At 44.1% G+C, this 18,569-nt stretch overlaps 4 protein-coding genes across 4 annotated transcripts; 2 read left to right on the top strand and 2 right to left on the bottom strand.

Annotated features, from left to right (window-relative positions):
* Positions 1-162: 162 nt before the first annotated feature.
* On the bottom strand, positions 163-555 carry LOC136556988 (histone H4). The gene has a single exon (XM_066550486.1). It carries the CDS (start codon positions 528-530, stop codon positions 219-221), a length of 312 nt encoding a protein of 103 aa, XP_066406583.1. The 5' UTR covers positions 531-555; the 3' UTR covers positions 163-218.
* A 12,175-nt stretch (positions 556-12,730) lies between these two features.
* Positions 12,731-13,673, top strand: LOC136556483 (histone H1.10). The gene has a single exon (XM_066549723.1). The coding sequence runs from the start codon at positions 12,777-12,779 to the stop codon at positions 13,440-13,442; it is 666 nt and encodes a 221-aa protein (XP_066405820.1). The 5' UTR covers positions 12,731-12,776; the 3' UTR covers positions 13,443-13,673.
* Positions 13,674-14,654: 981 nt separating this feature from the next.
* Positions 14,655-15,316, bottom strand: LOC136556735 (histone H2B 1/2/3/4/6). The gene has a single exon (XM_066550106.1). The coding sequence runs from the start codon at positions 15,306-15,308 to the stop codon at positions 14,928-14,930; it is 381 nt and encodes a 126-aa protein (XP_066406203.1). The 5' UTR covers positions 15,309-15,316; the 3' UTR covers positions 14,655-14,927.
* Positions 15,317-15,477: 161 nt separating this feature from the next.
* On the top strand, positions 15,478-17,400 carry LOC136557012 (histone H2A.J). The gene has a single exon (XM_066550517.1). It carries the CDS (start codon positions 15,633-15,635, stop codon positions 16,020-16,022), a length of 390 nt encoding a protein of 129 aa, XP_066406614.1. The 5' UTR covers positions 15,478-15,632; the 3' UTR covers positions 16,023-17,400.
* Positions 17,401-18,569: the final 1,169 nt, after the last annotated feature.

Below are 18,569 nucleotides of genomic sequence, written 5' to 3' on the forward strand. Positions count from 1 at the left end.
AGACGGCTTTCTGTCTATTAGCAGCGAGAATACTCTCTTGATAAGGGGTTAAAAGTCACACGATCTTATAACATACTAATGAGTTAAAAATCTTAAAAATTTGGAAGACTTTAACACGCCACTTCTAAAGCAACACAGCTCTTTTTCTGTTCAGGTGTGCGGCTCTTAAAAGAGCCTTTTTGATTTTTTTGGTAGCGGTCAGACAGAAAGGCGAGGCTTTAGCCGCCGAAGCCGTAGAGAGTGCGACCCTGGCGCTTGAGGGCGTAGACCACGTCCATGGCCGTGACTGTCTTCCTCTTGGCGTGCTCCGTGTAGGTGACGGCGTCGCGGATGACGTTCTCCAGGAAGACCTTGAGCACGCCACGCGTCTCCTCGTAGATGAGCCCCGAGATGCGCTTGACGCCGCCGCGCCGAGCCAGGCGGCGGATGGCCGGCTTGGTGATGCCCTGGATGTTGTCGCGCAGCACCTTGCGGTGGCGCTTAGCGCCGCCCTTGCCGAGCCCCTTGCCGCCCTTGCCCCGGCCAGACATGACGAGAGTCCCGCTGCTGCTGCCGACACCGCCGGTATGGGCCGGCACCGCCCGCGCCGCGGCTTTTATGGGGTTTGGTCCGACCTGGTTGAGGACTGCAGAGGGAGGGGTGGGGTTCCCGCCCCTTTTCCCCGCTGCGTCACCGATGCTGGAGCATCGCTCGCTGTTACCCGTTTAGGGCGCTGTAAAGTCCGGCAAGCAAAGCAAGGAATAAACCTCCTCCAGGAAAAAAATTCCATCGATGTACGTGTTCATACAGTCGGAAAGCTTCCCCCCCTCAGATTTGTATAAACCATTTGCATATCTGCGCGTGTTATATTTTGTAGCACTGGCAGGGGTTGGTGTGAATTACTTCAAATTCTCACTATTTTCATTATGTCTTTTATTAATACTCTTGGTTAATTTGTATTCAAAGTGCTATAAACTTTGTTTCACGATTTTTAACGATTTCAGATCTCTTACCAACTTTAAATAATTTTTCATAATAATATTAATTTTATTGGTTTCTTTATTTTGATCTTCACCTCCCATTCCTTAAATATTCCAGTTTTACATCAGCAACCTTTTGCCTGTAATCACATATTAACCAGAAGGTGGAATAGAATTTTTAAAATATTATTAATGTTATATTAGTATGTGACTTCTGCTAATTTTGCTCATTTTGAGCTACTGCAGTGGGGTAATTTTTGGGTTTTAATTTTTTGCAAAATGACCTTTAGTATAACTATAGACTGAAATTTCTGCCCCTTGATTAGCAAAAAAAGAAAAATCACTCTGCTTTTTACTATAGATTAGGCTTTCTGCTTTCTTCCTTCTTTTGTGTGTGTGTGTGTGTGTATATGTATATCAATATTGGAAACAAAAGATATTCTGGATCATCTTCTGTGGATGTCAGGGGTGGTCTTAGGACATTCCAAATGTCATCATGTAATAACATCCTGAGCTGGCACAGCTGAAATATTGATCTCGAAATAATGTTGTTCTTCTCTTATCCTTTTATGTATTAAAGGAAAACATAATTTCTGTGTACTCCTTAAAGTGTTAAAATTTAAAAAAATCATTCATTATATGCTACTTTGAATTTAGGTCTATATTAGTCAAAAAAATATATTGCCAGACATCATATTTTAAGGATATACACGAATAAAATTCTGGAAGTATGTTTGTACTTTCAAACTAATAATTTTGAATTTAAGTATTGTACAAGTTTTCGTTTTCCTTATTTTCCACCCACTGGCAGCTGGTGCTTCTTCCCCCCTTCAAAATGTTCTGTGTCACTCTCCAGGGCAGAATGGAAACTCCCCAAGCCCTCTGCGGATGAGGCAGGGTGTACAGATCCTGCTTTGCTCTGTATTCATGCCCTGGTCATCTGCCATGCTGAAAACACTGATCTCATCTGGAGGAAAGAAATAAAATCTTCCCTTGCACTGAAAACCTGAGCACTTTTGATGGAGCAGCATATTCCCACAGGAGAGGAGAGCTCGGAGGAGAAGGGCAGAACCATCAGGAGCTGGAGGAATAAGGCACTGAAAAGAAAACTGTGCTTATTTCAACATCAGGGAGATGGAGGCGTTACCATGGCTTCAGACAAGAGAGCTGCAGTGGGTCATCAGATTTCCTCAGAGGATCAGCAAAAACTGACTTCTTCCTGAGCAAGCTAGATGAAAATGAGGGGTGGGGAGGATGGGCCATGTACACGTGAACCAGCCCAATATAACTTGTGAAAACTGGAAAATAAATGGAAAAGTTTGGAGATAGTAACAGGCTAGAGATGATTTCAACCAACCTATTCCCTCCCAAGGACTGGGCAGGGGCAGCAGCATTGCTATTGAGCATATAAACACCAGTACTGAGAATTTTGTTTCTATAGTGATTCAACTGTCTGTTGCAAATGCTTTATTATGCTTGGCTGAAATTTCAGTACAGTATCCTTCTGCTAATTAAAACCACAATCTAACATCAAATACGCTCATTAGGAAAATTTGAAATTAAACATTAAACCCTCCTCATGTAATATCTGAAAGAACCTGGATGGAGAGTACTCAACTCCCACAGCATGGAGATGGGATCAGCTGGGACCTGCCTCCAGCTAGGACTGTAAACTGCACAAGATCTGACTTCTTTGGCAGGCCTTGAGCTGCTAAATCCACCCCAGTGGTCTTTGTTCCCTGTCCCCCCATGCCCACACACCACACCTTCAGTTCAGCACCTAGGCCATGCTAGGAAGCTGTGCTTACTGAAATAGACCACACCATTATAGTAAAATAGCACACACCATTTTGGTAAGAAATGTTTTAATCACAGAAAGCTCTGGTTTTGAGACTGAGGCACAAAAATCAATATTTGCATGTGTGGATTTACCATTTGGACGGAATCTTCTGGCAGTAGCATAAGTGCAGAAATGCTTTATGCTCTCCAAGGAAAATTAGTAAATACCACAAATTTTGTTTAATGACTGATGCACTGATAACTAATTTAGTATTTTCCCTGCCTTTCCCTGCTAATTCAGAGAGTTAGAGGTGGAGAGACCCATTCTCATCTTTTGATTTAACCACTGCAGCTGGTCAGAGATAAGAGTTTGGGCTGTTGCCCTGGCTTGGGCTGTTTCCAGCTTCCTTCTTGCTGCCAAATTTGGAAAATACACAGGGACTGATAAATCAAGAAAAGACCTCTGTCATGGTCCAGCATCTTAGGCTGCCCTTTGAGGATGCAGTTTGCCACTCACACAGAGTGGCTTACACATCAGATGATCCATGGAGAGGCAAAATCTTCCAAAAATTGTCTTGTAGGTATGTTGTCCGAGTCTCTGCTGGGAGGAAGGCTCACCTGGCCTCATCCCCATCACTCCATGCACGAGCTGAAGTCTTGCAGGCTTGCTGCACAGCTGGGACAGCTGGTATAGCTGAATAGGTTCAGGAAAAAAAGGCTGGAGGAACTCCTAGATCAGGTTTGGGGTGTTGGGAAGCTAATGAAATAACCAAGTTCTTCACATGAAGCTTTTATAGGATATGGGAGAAAAGGGACAGGGTCGATAACCTGTAAGGGGGGCAAGGGCAACCATGTTGAGCATTCTGGCCATGGCTGCAGCATTTCTGGCTTCTCTGAGGAAAACACAAAAGAGTGCTCTAACAAACAAGTGTTCCAGGGTGGCCTGTGGAGCTCTGAGCTCAGCAGCACTCCATGCAAATCTGCTCCTGCATTCTGGTAGAGACACAGTAAACAGCAAACCAGCTACTCAGCACCCCCAGCCTGCAGGATGCTCAGGAGCTTTGCTACTCTCAAATCCTTTCTCCTCTTTCTAAACTGGCATTTGATTGAAGCAGCGCAGATCTCATGATGCACTGTCCCTTGATTAAGCTAGAAAGAGGAATCCAGGAAGAATTGTGAGCCCCACATTTTTTGCACAGCTGAGGCTGAGGAGCTCCTCTGGTTGCCTGGGCTCGTGCAGGGCTGGGCTGGGCACTAGGTTTTCATCTGAACTCTGCCAACCCTTACAGGGCTGCTAGTACTTAAAAGCAGCTGAAGCGCTGCCTTGTCCAAATTGTCTCTCTGGGGCATAATTTTCCAAGTGCAAACCTAGTGTGAGCATCCTTGTAGGAATTTATTGAATATTGTCTTGGGCTATGTGTTTCTGGAGGAAGCCAGCTCTGAAAAATGGCTATCTGCCTTTTGTTAGGGACTCCAGACACTGCTGCTGTGCTCTGTTCTTGTTACAGCAATATTTGGTTGGAAAACAGAAAAATTCCAGTTGGGAACCCCACGCACTTACAGGGATTTATTCATGGTCATGCTCTGGACCGTGGCAGTACCAGTTGTTGGTTTCTCTGGGGCTGGACTGAAGGCACTTGAGACAGCAGTTCATGTTTGGACTCGGGTTTTTATTATTTTTTTATCAGTAAAACAGGCTCACCACTGTGAGTTTGGCAGCTTTTCATTAAAAGGCACAAAATGGCTATCTCTTGTTACAAGGTCTATTAAAACTAAACTATCCAATTGAGAACTGACACCCAGATTATTTTCCCTTTAAACCCAATAACTGATCCCAAAGAGCTGCAATGGGGACTTTTCTGCCCAATTACAAAATGCCACCCAAACCCATGAAGAAGGATGAAGAAGAAGCATGAAGGAGAAACCCAGGATGACACCCTGTACCCTCCATCTTGCTTCCATCCACAACATACTAAAAATCCCAAAACCTAAGTTTCTCACCAGTGATATACTTACACTGCTCTCTATAATCTATTCCACACTTTTGTGGATTCTAGTCTGTCTTGAAGTCTAGGAAGCTTTCTCCATGGATGAGGGTCAAGGTCAGTGCTCCCCTGGGGGTCAGGGCACCCCAGAGAAGACAGAGAAATATTCCCAGTGCTCTGGGTTTCCACACTGGACAAAGCAGCTTGTCCTGGAGGATACAGCAGTTAAAGAATCCACCACATTGTCCAGGTCCTGCCCAGGTCAGACCAGCCATCACCTGGATATGCTGAGGCAATGGCATCCAAGTGCCTTCATGTGCTCAACTTGGCACTTCTCTTCAACAAACTGCACAAAATTTCTGTCAGCCCATACCTCAGGTTTATTAACATCTCTTATGTCTGATAATATTGCTTTTGGCCCTGTCTAGCCTTCTTCACTTTGTGCTATCCACACTAGCCCAGCGTACATTCTGTGGCAGCACCCAGGTTGTTCCAGAAAACACTAAATAATACCAACCCTAGAGAATTGTTTTCATTACCAGTTGTCTGCAGACACTAAGTTGTTGACTACAGCCCCTTGGCCCTGTGCTACAGACAATTTTCAAATATCTAAGAGCCTGCTGATCCTGCCTGTAGTCCCTCTGAACCCAAACAACAACACCTGGGAGATGGCTCCAAAAAAATCATGAAATGTCAAGTATATTGCATACAACATTCCTCCTTTGTCCACACAGATGCTCTTTAATCAACAGCTCTGTGATAATTACCCATACCTAGATATGAGCAGTTTTTGTTGCACTCTACCCACTATCAAGTCAACAGAACCCGTTTTATTTCTGAGACTTTGACACTCTGCTTCTTGGACACTGCTGGCATTCCCTGCTACATTTTCTACTCCATATTAGAAACCATATTGCTAACTTGTTGCAAAGAACATCAGTTCCTTTACTTTCAACAATGTATATTAAAGAAAAATCACTTCCTTTCTCATCATGTTTTAAGAAGAAACTTTAGTTTTTCGGCATTTTCCTTCAGTCAGGGTACTTCAATAACACTTGTCTTTTCATCAGGGGAGAATTTTTGGACATCTGACATTTGCTATTTCTCCCTTCTGTGTACTGACCTATTGTTCACTTCTCATCGCCTGAAATTTGGAACTAAAAACTAGGCCTAAAACTACAAATAGGAGTATACCATTCCTGTCTATAGATGAAGATCTTCTTCACCTGTCTCAGGGAAGCAGTCAATGTGATCCTTTTCTACCAACATACTGCTCTTGATTCATTATCAGCACAGAACTACAATCTGAAGATCCAGATTTACTGAGGTGTCTGTCAGCTCCTGCTGACAATATTCTGCAATATTTCTGCAATATTTCTGCAAAAGTTCTGCAATATTTCCTAGTATTTGTAAAGCTGATACAGTTTATTCCAGATGAAGAATCTAACATATCTTTGAAGGCAGTGTCTCTTATCCAGCATTTTTCAATACATAAAATGTCCTCAACCATTTTAATTATTTTTCCTAGTTGATACTCACAGTATTTATATACAAGCTCTGCAGACTTTAATTCAAATCATAAATAAAATTATACCAGAACAAGGACTGATCCCTGCAGTCCTAGGCTGTTTGAGACTGCAGTTTAATTTCATAGTTGACAAACATAAACATTTAAATATAAATTTCTGCCCTAGAAGTGTTGCTGTTTCCTGGTTATTAATTTCATTTCTAATACTTTTCTAAAATGAAACAAAATGAAACAGAGAAACAAATCTGTAGTGCATCAGCAAGTTCTAGAGAAACATTGCACCTTGTACCGATACTCTTCCTAAAGTAAATTTTGGCAAAAGCCTATTAAACATGGTTTTCATTTCTTCCTTTATATCTGTTTTGAGTACTGTAAATTCTAATTTTTATTCATATAAAATGAATAAAAATTAGAAACTCTTTGACCTTGTAATTACTACAACTCAACACCAATGAGTTATCCCTTCCTCGGTGTGTGCGGAGTCTGTAACCTGAGAAATGCATTAATCTGTAACCCAAAATGACTGATTTGTACTTAGGTTTTGGCCATACTCTTCAGATTCCTAAAGAGTAAGAGAGGCTGCACAGTCTGGGTGCATAGCTGGGCCTGCAGCATATTATCCCAGGAAAACTTTCATCATCCTCTTTCCCTCCCCTCAGAAATAATGGCTGGAATTACCTTTGATATTTTAGAAAATGGCATCTGACAACGAGCACATCCTGGGCCTCACTGAAGGGCTGGGACAAAGCTATTCTATATGGATGGTGCACTTTCTATTTGCACTTCTGGCTGAATCAGGATTCACAATATCCATCACAAAAAAATTTAAAATTTACTCTGTTGTGGACCCCTGGGAGGATAGACAGCATGTCACAGTTTCAAATACCACATTCCAGTTCTTTCCAGGGCACTCTGTAAAAGTTAAAGGTGGGGTTACATTTCCATATTTTTGCATGTAGATCCCAATATTTCTTCATCTTTCTGTACTTACCTTCTTCTTCTTTTCTTCAGCTGAAATCCATACAATATTAGTTGGTCTGTGGAGCAGGGTAACACAGAATCCTGCTCGTTACTGAGGTTCCTAAGCTTAACAACAATGTTACTACTACGAGCAATAATTCTCAGTCCCATGGATGGATGAAGTAAAATTTGGTTAGAAAAGGATCTCTAAACCAAAGGCTTTCAGAAGCTTTCAGGAGGAATATTTTGCTGCTTTAAGCTCTCATTATATGGGGGAAAAGAGAAGATTCAGGAGGTCATTCATTAAAATGCACAGCCCTTTTTTGCTGACTGGCAAACATTTAGCAGTTATGGCAGAAGAGTCACTTCTTTGATCAGTCAGTCACCTTTTGATCACTCCAGACTGAAGGAATTTAAGTTTTGCTGGGACTCTAACTGGCCTTAACAAATCCTTCAGTCACATACTGTGTGAGCACCAAGTCAAATCAGAGTTGCCCAAACTCATCTTGACAAGCCTTGAAACTAAGGACTGTGTGAGAGGTTGAAGTGGTTTTTGGAAAAAGCCTATTAAACATGGTTTTCATTTCTTCCTTTATATCTGTTTTGAGTACTGTAAATTCTAATTTTTGAATTGAACTACCAAAATTTAAAATGTTGTGGGAGTGTCATTCAGGGTTAATCTATACTTGGCCTTCACAAATCAACATGGAGAAGGACAATGTGGAAAATGGTACTGAGGGAAAAAATTGTTTCCCTCTACTCAGCACTGGTGAGAGAAACCAGAGAGCTGTGTCCAGCTCTGGCCTTCCCAGCTCAACAGAAACAAGAACAGAACTGGAGTGGGACCAGTGAAGGGCCACAAAGGGATCAAGGGACTGGAGCATCTCTCAGGTGAGGAGTGCCTTACCAATGTGTTCAGATATCCTGTGGGGGGAACAGAGGACAAAAGTCCAGTCTTCTTAGTGCTGCCCAGGAAAGGAGGCAATGACCACAAACTGAAACACAGGAAATTCTATTTAAATGCAAGAAATAATTTTTTGGAGCATGCTCCCCATAGAGGATTTAGTGTCCCCCTGCTCTAGCTGATCCTTCTTTGAGTGTGGCCAGGCCCTACTGCATCAGGTGTTAGATTAAAAGATGAGATACTTTTTTTAGGAGATGTGATTGTCCTAACACTGAAATAACCATCCATATATTTTTATTAGTTTGGGTGAAATATAACTAAAAGGATGTAGGCTTCTTTACTGTGGAAAACCTTTGACAACTTGAATCTTAATCTTCCCTACATATAAACTTGGCAGTTGCTGAATCAGTATTGTCAATATATTTTCAGCATGGCAGAAACCTGACTAATGTCTTTTGATCTTGTTATGGTGTTTTTATTAATAATATTGAGGGTGATTACTTGAGCAACTGCAAAATTACTATTTATAAAGAAGACATCATGCTTCAGTATAAAGTTGTCAATTTCTCTGTATCTTCACTGTCCTAACTATAGTAATTGTAATTAAGTGAGTGTAGGCTTTCAGCTAAATTTGTCTAATCAGCTTACCTGGATTGCTCTCCTCCTGCAGTCTGAATGTCTTATTTGCCTTTATTTGTCTAATGTTTTTCTTCCTTGAGAAGCTTCTCTCTTGAAAAGAAGTTTTTTGTCTACTATACAGTCTCGGGAATTCTTACAATATATATGAATTATTTTTGTTTTGAAGATCCCTGCATTAGAAAATACTTTGTCATTTTGTAGGTTCCTCTGTAACCTGCACTAGCACCTACACAGCTGAGCAAGAAAATCCAGGCATGAGTGTGATGGTGCAAGGGAGTGAGGTCGTGTTTTGGGTGCACGTTTAAAGAGGGAAAAAAATCTGTTTGATTTCCTCGGTAAGAGACAAAGAGACAACAATTGTACAGGGTGCTTGGAAAGGAAACCAGGGAGAATACTGAAAAATGTTTGCTGTTTAATTAATTAAAATGTTGCTGTGACTTATTAAATGAGTCACATTTAAATATCATGTCTTCACATGGAAGCTGCAAACAATTTTTATTACCAGCTCACTCTCAAAACTTTTTTTATTTTCAAGTAATTTTGTTCGACACAAAGAAAAATTCTCTGTCTGGTTAAAAAACTGTTCCCTAATCTACCACTGATTTGATAAATTATGTGCTGAGATGCTTGCTTTGCTTTGTGTTTTTTCTCTTATCAGTAAAACACCCAAGGCAATGTCAATGCTATTTGTAAAGATCAGTCTCAAAAATATGAGAATTTTCATTGTGGTTCAGTGTTTCATTTAACAGCTATATCCAGCAGTGCAAACCTGAAAATTGCTCAAATCAATTGACAAGTTTTTTTAACACAATTAAGTAGAAAATGTCGTTGCTTGGGCAGAGTGCAGGAATAACCCCTAAAAAAAAAAGCTTCCCCTTCTCACACCACCTCTCATTTCTAAATCCCCTCTCTAAATCCCCTCTCTTTATTAACACACACACACACAAAAAAAAAAAAAAAAAAAAAAAGAGAGAGAGAGAAAAAAGAGAAAATAAAATCGCCTTCCCCAGCAATGGATGGTGAGACCAGGAACATTTTGTCTTCTCAGAAGTAGGCCAGGGATAATTCTCTGCAGATAAGAGCCAGTGCGATGGTTAAGGAGAAGATACAATAAAGGATGCTGACACACAATGCCGGAGGCCAGCTGCCAAGACTTCCAGTGTCTCAGGCTACTAGGAAAAAGCAAAGGACTTCAGAAGTGCAACTCCAAATAGGGAGCAGGGAACACGAGGGATTTACAGGGATACGCCCAGAACCAAAAGTGAGAGAAGTCCTACATTCTACCCTTGAAATACCTTACATGCAACCCTTACAATCCTCTTCATATGCTTTCCTTACAAAAACAAAACAGAAGGAACCAAACAAAGAAACTGCTAAACCACCCAGAAACGTTCCTGTGCCTTTAAAATTCATCACAGAGTAGAGAAATTTTAAAGAGTAGATAAATTTATCAGAGCAATCCTTACCTGGTGCACGTGGAATTCTAATGCCTGCGCTGCTCATCAAGGAAGATCTGAGATCTCCCACCACTTTCTATCTTGTCTTTATCTCTAACCTCCAGTCTGTTTACGGAGCAAGGGAAGGAAACCTCTCCTCTCCTGGTGGGCTGGGAACAGGTTTACCAAAAGCAAGCCTGAATCTCAAAGGTGAGAATGTGAGGGAGGTGCAAGGAGGATGCACCCCTGGGGCTGCAGCTGCATTCTTGTAGGAGCAGCTATTGTCAACTCCCTGTCCCTCCCAGGTTCCTGACTAGTTTCAAGTGTAATAAAGCAGTCAGGGAGCTCTAACACCCAGCTGTCAAAGCTGCAGGGATTAAAGCACATTAATCGTCCTGCAGCCTTTATTCTCTGAAGAATGTACATCACATTCAACAGGCCCGGAGAGATGACAACAGTCCCCGCTCCCTTTGTATCACTTACAGTCAGATTCTGCTTTATCTTTGTTCATCTAGACTGGAAAATATGCACAATGCCCTCATCCTACCTAACCAAACACTTTTTTACCTCTCAAACGTGTTCATACTGCTCACACGACTTGCCACACTGGATTTTCAAAATCTATGGCTCCTGTGGAGTCAGTCTGGTTGTTGATGTGGGACCAATGTCACGTTCACGAGAGGCATAGCAGATCTCAGAGCCCACCTCAAAATCCCTTTCAGTCCGTGCAAACTTGTACTGACAAGCTTAATTTTTGACAATGTCCACTTACCATTCCCCTCCTTCAGAGTATTTATTACCTCACCTGCATGCAAGCACAACAGAATAAAAATAGAAATAAAAGAGAATATGGAAGCGCCACAGTTTATTGTTTTGACTTGTAATTTTTATGTATCTACTGCATCATTATCCTTTTAATCTGTCTCATTTAAATTAAAACTTCTTGCTATCAAGTATTACTTTGTGTCTTCAGCATTCAATGTATCAAAATGCATGTCAGGCCCCTTTGTAACATACCTCATTTCATCTTGAATCTCAATTTATCCAGGCTAGAAAAGATGTTCCTTTATTGAAATAGCCCACTGACATTTTGCATGACAATTTTTTAGTAAGTACAATGTGGTAAAATATTAAGTTTGATCTTAACTTGTTCATTTAAACCAAGGGAAAAAAATTCTGGCTGTTTTTTAATTAGAAACCAGTTGAGGTTTTTGTCTTCTTACTTAATAAAAAAATTAGCCTAAACAATTCATTGCTATCCTTAAAAGTTTTAATTAATTTCTATGGTCATTTTATGAAACTCGATAATTAAGAAGGATTATGATAATTAAAACTGATTCTGATTTATGAGGAATGTCTGAAGGTTATTTCAGTATTCTTAGGCTTGGGATGGAAACCTCAATAGTGAGATTTTTCCTTTTCCTTTAAAGAAAAGAATTGTAGGAATATGAAACCTATGTAGAAAAAAAAAACAACAAAACAAACAAAAAAACCCTCACAAAACCACAACAGGCAGTGTCCAAATATTTGTAAGTTATACTGAAACTGAAGCATTTGATTCATGAAGGCCAGATTTCCACAGTATTTAATTTATTGGGTGATAACTGATGCTTCATCTGGCTCCACAATAGTTTAAGTAGCATATAATGCATATTAGTGTATCTATACTTGTTAGACATTTTTCCTCTCCAAGATGTTTGTAAGTCATAAAGAATAGCATCCACTATTGTAACAGAGAAAATGGTAAACTAGCCGTTTTTCTGGGATTTCTAGCCATCAACTAGGCATTAACAGCTTCATTTTACTAACAGACTATTTGTAAAAATATCAAAATCTTTCTATCCACTTATAAAGCACCAGACAAAAAACAAAACAAAACAACACAAAAAAAAAACCCCAACAACAAAACGCATAGCCCTGGCAAGTTCCAAATACTTTTCAACAGTAAATATATTCCTCTGAAGGTCTCTTCCTTTCCCCAAACAAGAAAATATGTTGAAATACCGTATCCTTAATAGTTAAAGATATGGTTAAGAGAGCCGAATCTTTATCCATATTCAAAGCTTAGCCATGAAATTGTGTTACTTCCTTGTCTTTGAAATCAATTTACGACGAAAATACTCAAGCTGCTCGCTCGGTTTCTGCCCTAATCTGAAGAAAACCCCCCAAAGAGTAAGCCTGCATTACGGGGGAGACTTTTTATCTACGTGTTTTATTTTAATTTAGAAGGAAAAACAAAAGTTTGCCGTTCCCGGGGTCTTTCTGGCTTCACTACGCGGGGTTTAAAACAGCTTTTCTCTCCCATCTGAGGTCCAAACGGCAAGAAACTTGCCCGAATGAAAGTCCACCGTCTTCTCTTCACTCTCCGAAGAAACTGGGGTGATTTGGCAGCACTCGTTTTACGAAAAATATGAATTTATAACTCCGAAGAAACACAGACTCGGAGGAGGAAAAGCTCTTCCTGGCTAACAGTTAGGCGGGCTCTGCAAAGCACCAATCACAGATCACCGCTTCGCTATAAATTCAGGCATCGGGGTTACTGTAGCCCAATTACTTTCTTTTGATTAGGAAGAAGTCTCTGCAGCGATGTCGGAGACCGCTCCCGCCGCCGCTCCCGCCGTCGCGGCCCCCGCCGCCAAGGCCGCCGCCAAGAAGCCGAAGAAGGCGGCGAGCGGCTCCAAAGCCCGCAAGCCCGCGGGGCCCAGCGTCACCGAGCTGATCACCAAGGCCGTGTCCGCCTCCAAGGAGCGCAAGGGGCTCTCGCTCGCCGCGCTCAAGAAGGCGCTGGCCGCCGGCGGCTACGATGTGGAGAAGAACAACAGCCGCATCAAGCTGGGGCTCAAGAGCCTCGTCAGCAAGGGCACCCTGGTGCAGACCAAGGGCACCGGCGCCTCCGGCTCCTTCCGCCTCAGCAAGAAACCCGGGGAAGTGAAGGAGAAAGCCCCGAAGAAGAGAGCAGCTGCGGCCAAGCCCAAGAAGCCGGCGGCGAAAAAGCCCGCCAGCGCCGCCAAGAAGCCCAAGAAAGCGGCGGCGGTGAAAAAGAGCCCCAAGAAAGCCAAGAAGCCGGCGGCCGCCGCGGCCAAGAAAGCAGCGAAGAGCCCCAAGAAGGCGACAAAGGCTGCCAAGCCTAAAAAAGCGGCGGCAGCAGCCAAGAGCCCGGCTAAAGCGAAAGCGGTGAAGCCCAAAGCAGCCAAGCCCAAGGCGGCCAAGCCGAAAGCGGCCAAGGCGAAGAAGGCAGCGCCGAAGAAATGAAGTGTTGAAGTGGAAATACTTTTAAACCCAACGGCTCTTTTAAGAGCCACCCACTATTGTCCCCAAAAGGGCTGATACACTCCGTCACTGAGCTCCGTGCCTGCAGCAGAGCCAACTATTCGCCACTATCCGTGTGGGACGTTCATCTGTGGAGTGGATGGGACGCTAAACTTCCGGTCCTGGTTTTACACTAAGACTTGGAAAAATAAAAGTTTACATTCCCGGCGAAAACGCTTTCTAAAGGTTGCTTTTTCTTTTTTTTTTTTTTTTTTTCGGAGCACCGCAAGTGGGTGTTTATGTTAAAGGGACTGCTAAGGGCGGGTACCTTTCTGGGGCGTGGAGGTTCCTTTCGTTGCTCTAAATCAGCGCGATTCCTAACAGCACGGATGCGACCGCCACACCTCTTAGTGACCGCAGCAGGGAACTGCTGTCAGCACGGTTCCTCCGCTTCCGTGGCAGTGACCTTTCCGCTTGCCAGCGCCGGCCTGGGGCAGGTCTCGATTTCTGCGTGATTTCACCGACCTACTTTCCCGAGGAGGCGCCTGTCGGGGCGGGAGGCGGGTTGGAGCCGGCAGCGTTCCTGTCCCGCTCCCTGCCGGGCCGGCGGCGGGACTCGGCTCGGCTCGGCTCGGCTCGGCTCGGCTCGGCTTGGCTCAGCTCGGCCGGGCCGGGCCGGGCCGGACAGCAGCGCCGCGGGCGGGGGCGGAGCGGCTGCGCGCGGCTCGGCGCAACACCGGGGCCGCCTGTGATTGGCTGCTGGGAGGAGCCGCAGCCGCTCATTGGGCCGCGGGGAAATTTGGAAAAGCCCGCGCTGCTGGAGAAGGGGGAGGGGATGGGGGGGAAAAGGGAGAAAGCGCGGGCAGCGCTCCGTGCCCCCCTCCCTGTCTAGAGCCCACCCGTGCTCCCGGGGCCCGCGTTCAAGGAGATCTCAGCCCTCTAAAGCATATGCCCCGTTTCAGGGTTGCTCTCCCTTCCCCCAGTCCTGTAGTCCTTGTCGTCTCATACACAAGGCAAAATGTTTCAGCCTAAGAAAATTATGAAACATCAATACTAAAGGTAAAGACGATCGAGTATTTGTCCCTCCGCCTTTTCATAGCAGTTATTAAACATTGTTTCTATCTTCGTGAAGCATGTTTGCTAATTTAACTGTGAAACTTTAATTTGGATACAACAAATTATAAAGTATTGTCTCTTATTTTTACTGTAAAAAAATAGTTTCCATTTATTGAAAAGCTGTTTAAAGGTTTACATTTAAGAAGAGTACATTTAAATTACTTCCAATTAGAAAAAATATTCAAGAACTTCGTAATTACTATTGCAAGATTAAGTTACTGACTAAACTTTTGCTTAAAATTTTATCTACTTTTTTTAGTTAGATTTCTATACCAACTAAGATCGAGGCACTAGTGTATTAAAGCTCTTTTATGGAGTATGTGGGTGGCTCTTAAAAGAGCCTTTGGGTTGAGAGTGACGGTCCGAGGCGCCCTACTTGGAGCTGGTGTACTTGGTGACAGCCTTGGTGCCCTCGGACACGGCGTGCTTGGCCAGCTCGCCGGGCAGCAGCAGGCGCACGGCCGTCTGGATCTCCCGCGAGGTGATGGTGGAGCGCTTGTTGTAGTGCGCCAGGCGCGAGGCCTCGCCCGCGATGCGCTCGAAGATGTCGTTGACGAAGGAGTTCATGATGCCCATGGCCTTGGACGAGATGCCCGTGTCGGGGTGCACCTGCTTCAGCACCTTGTACACGTAGATGGAGTAGCTCTCCTTGCGGCTCTTCTTACGCTTCTTGTCGCCCTTCTTCTGCGTCTTGGTGACGGCTTTCTTGGAGCCCTTCTTGGGCGCGGGGGCGGACTTGGCCGGCTCGGGCATTTTGGCAGCGCTGCTCTACTCAGAGGAAGCTCAGCATACAAAATGGCCGCAGCGCCCGCTATTTATACAGACGTGTATGCAAATATCCGGTATCAGCACTGCGCAATGCGATTGGCCCTTACCGTGCCGAGCGTGTCCCTGCCGGCGATTGGTCTCAACAGGATCCGTCCGCTGATTGGTTCTTTCGGCAGAGCCCGGTTACAGCCAATGGCCGCGATCGCGTCCCGCCCAGGGAGAGGATAAAAGGGCCGCGCCGGTTGCGTCAGGAGGATTGTTCCGGTTCACTCCTTACCCGGCCTCGCTCCGTCAGCCCTTCCAGCCACCATGTCCGGCCGCGGAAAACAGGGGGGTAAGGTCCGAGCCAAGGCCAAGTCGCGCTCGTCGCGGGCTGGGCTGCAGTTCCCTGTCGGCCGTGTCCATCGGCTTCTCCGGAAAGGTAACTACGCGGAGCGGGTGGGCGCTGGAGCTCCCGTCTACATGGCGGCCGTGCTGGAGTACCTGACGGCCGAGATCCTGGAGCTGGCGGGCAACGCGGCCCGCGACAACAAGAAGACGCGCATCATCCCCCGCCACCTGCAGCTCGCCATCCGCAACGACGAGGAGCTCAACAAGCTGCTGGGCAAGGTGACGATCGCGCAGGGCGGCGTGCTGCCCAACATCCAGGCCGTGCTGCTGCCCAAGAAGACGGAGAGTCACAAAGCCAAGAGCAAGTAAATTTGGCGAGCAAAGCCACTCAGACTTTGCACGACATAACATTTTAAACAAAAGGCTCTTTTCAGAGCCACCCACGTAGTCAGAAAAGAGTTGTTTTGCTTTCTTTAAAAAGGTGCTCTGGCGCTGAGTCTTCAATAGTACTCAATTTAACTCAAACTTGTTTTCAGTCTTTTTAAAAATTTGTTTCTACAGAAGAGGGCTGATACGTTCGCTTTCTAACCCACGTTTCTAAATCAATGTTAATATTTTGTAATTGTTTCATTTGTTTATTGTTACATTCAGTAAAGAACTTCAGGATTCTGCTCACCTTTCACGGTTCCACAGCTTACTAGGGTGTAGAACGCAGCATGGTGACTACAGCACGGGTGGGAGTGGCAAATGCTGTGCAGCATGAAGATAAATAGACTGTCGTAAAGCCCAGATATAGCTACATCTAACCATGAAAAAAGGCTTTCTTCATTCCCTTTGAAGGCCTTTGTTCTTTAAAAGATGCTAAGTTCCCTATGTGTTAAATGTAATTCCTATCTATAAATATATTACATATATGTTAAATATATGTATTATATTGTAACATATATGTTAAATGTCTATAATATAAAATGAGGAATGCCTTAGCAAAAATGGTATTTGATCTACACCTCTACCTTGTCAGACCTGCCCTCTAAAGAAACAGTGTAACACTTCCATTCAGGAGAACCTTATAATGGTAGTATACTTCCATTTTAAGGGGCATTTTCAAACTTTCCACTCATAAATTCTTTCACTGTTTATTGCTGCTACTCTTGTTGCATCAATTAACAGTGGGCAATATTGAGTTTTCTATATTGTTGGCACAAATATCACCCCAGAGCACAATCTTAAATCTCTTCATATTCATTATTATAAATTATGAGGAAAACCGTATGGCTGATTCTTCTTGCCAGGACATTCCCAGAAGCCTCATCTGATGGTCTGTAGCACACTGCACTGAGGTGATTGCTCTCATCTTTGCTGCACCTCTGCTACTTCCATCCCCTGGAGAGGAGGAGGAGGAGTGCACTGGGCTTGGGGGAAGGCGATTCTCCCACTGTGCCTCCTCGTTGTCCCCAAGCTGCAGCTGAGAGGTTTTTTAGGCAGCATTGTTCCATGGCCAAAGCAGGGCATCAGGGATCATTCGTGGAGAGAAACATAAAGAGAGCTGCTGGAGCACCAGACTAATCTGGTATCCACAGATGGTATCTGTGTCTAAAGATTTTGTTTTTAAGTGGACATGTTTAGGGTTCAAGTGGTTTTAGTATGCTGTTTTATTGATCATTTGCTACAGCTAAATATCTCCTGGCCCTTACACTTCTCTTCTTTAAAAACTGCAATGGTAATTAAAATTTCATTTTAACACGCATGAGCCTTCTACACTTAGTTTCCAGAGGAGACTTCTGCACACACGTTTGTCAGAAAATTCCAATCCCAGAATGGTTTGGGTTGGAAGGGACCATTAAAGGTTATCTCATCCAAACCCCTGCTCGTGGGCAGGGTCACCTTTCACCAGCCCAGGCTATTCAAAGCCCCATCCTGCCTGACTCTGGGGATGGCATCCTCTAGGGACAGGGCATCCCCATTTTCCTTGGACAGCCTTGTTCAGTGTCCCACAAGCCTCCTTGCAAAAAATCCTTACTTATGTGCACTCTAAATGTGGCCTCTTTCAGTTTAAAATCATTGTCATTCTTCCTGTCCCTACAGGCCTGAAAAGAAGCCTTTCTGTATTGAAAGACTGGTATAGGGTTTCCTCAGAACCTGATTTTCCCCTGGCCAGACAACCACAGCTCTCAGCTTTTCTTCATGGGAGACATGACTTAGCCCTCTGATAATTTCTGTGGCCCTCTCTGGACATGCTCTGACAAATTCCTATCTTTTCTTCTGCCAGAGGATCACAGAGCTGCATGCAGCACTCCAGGTGGGGGCTCAGGAGAGCTGAGTAGAACAGGAGAATCACCTGCCTCCACCTTCAGTTCGGGCTGCTTTTGTTGCAGCCCTCGTTAGGCTGGGCTTTTGGGCCTCAAGTGTGTATCTCTAAGTCAAAGCACTGGGATTACAGGGAAAAAAAAGGCTGTAGGGTAGAGATATGAATTGGCTTTCTCTGTGGACAAACTCCTGTATGTGGAGGTCAGAGCTGGCAGCACAAGAGAGGGCCCCATCCTCTCAGTGTGGAGCTAAGCCCAGTGTATCCCTCCAAATTCTTCCTGTTGTCTGACCAGGAATTCATTATTTGCTTCAGAATTTCATTCCAAACACTTATTTACACTCATTTGTCTTCTCAGCTCAGTACCTGGAGTTTTATCCTCTGTGATGCTCAGATCCACCCCTGAACACTCCCTGGGTTTGTCTTTGCCAGCAGCGGCTCCACCAGTGATGAGGTCTCCAGTGTAAAAATCCAGTAAATCAGATGGGTTAAATGGTAGGAGGGCTGGAAAATCTCTTAGTGTTAAAGACAGCTTTCAGGCAAATTCCAGTGGATGAAGGAATGCAGCTAAGCAAGTTTAAATAAATGAATTTATCTCATTTGCATATGCA

This window comes from Molothrus aeneus, chromosome 5, assembly GCF_037042795.1.
Source record: "Molothrus aeneus isolate 106 chromosome 5, BPBGC_Maene_1.0, whole genome shotgun sequence".
Lineage (NCBI taxonomy): Eukaryota > Metazoa > Chordata > Aves > Passeriformes > Icteridae > Molothrus > Molothrus aeneus.

What these genes read in the sequence shown, in the direction of transcription:
- LOC136556735 (XM_066550106.1), bottom strand. Translation starts at nt 15,308, where the DNA reads ATGCCCGAGCCGGCCAAGTCCGCCCCCGCGCCCAAGAAGGGCTCCAAG.
- LOC136556988 (XM_066550486.1), bottom strand. Translation starts at nt 530, where the DNA reads ATGTCTGGCCGGGGCAAGGGCGGCAAGGGGCTCGGCAAGGGCGGCGCT.
- LOC136557012 (XM_066550517.1), top strand. Translation starts at nt 15,633, where the DNA reads ATGTCCGGCCGCGGAAAACAGGGGGGTAAGGTCCGAGCCAAGGCCAAG.
- LOC136556483 (XM_066549723.1), top strand. Translation starts at nt 12,777, where the DNA reads ATGTCGGAGACCGCTCCCGCCGCCGCTCCCGCCGTCGCGGCCCCCGCC.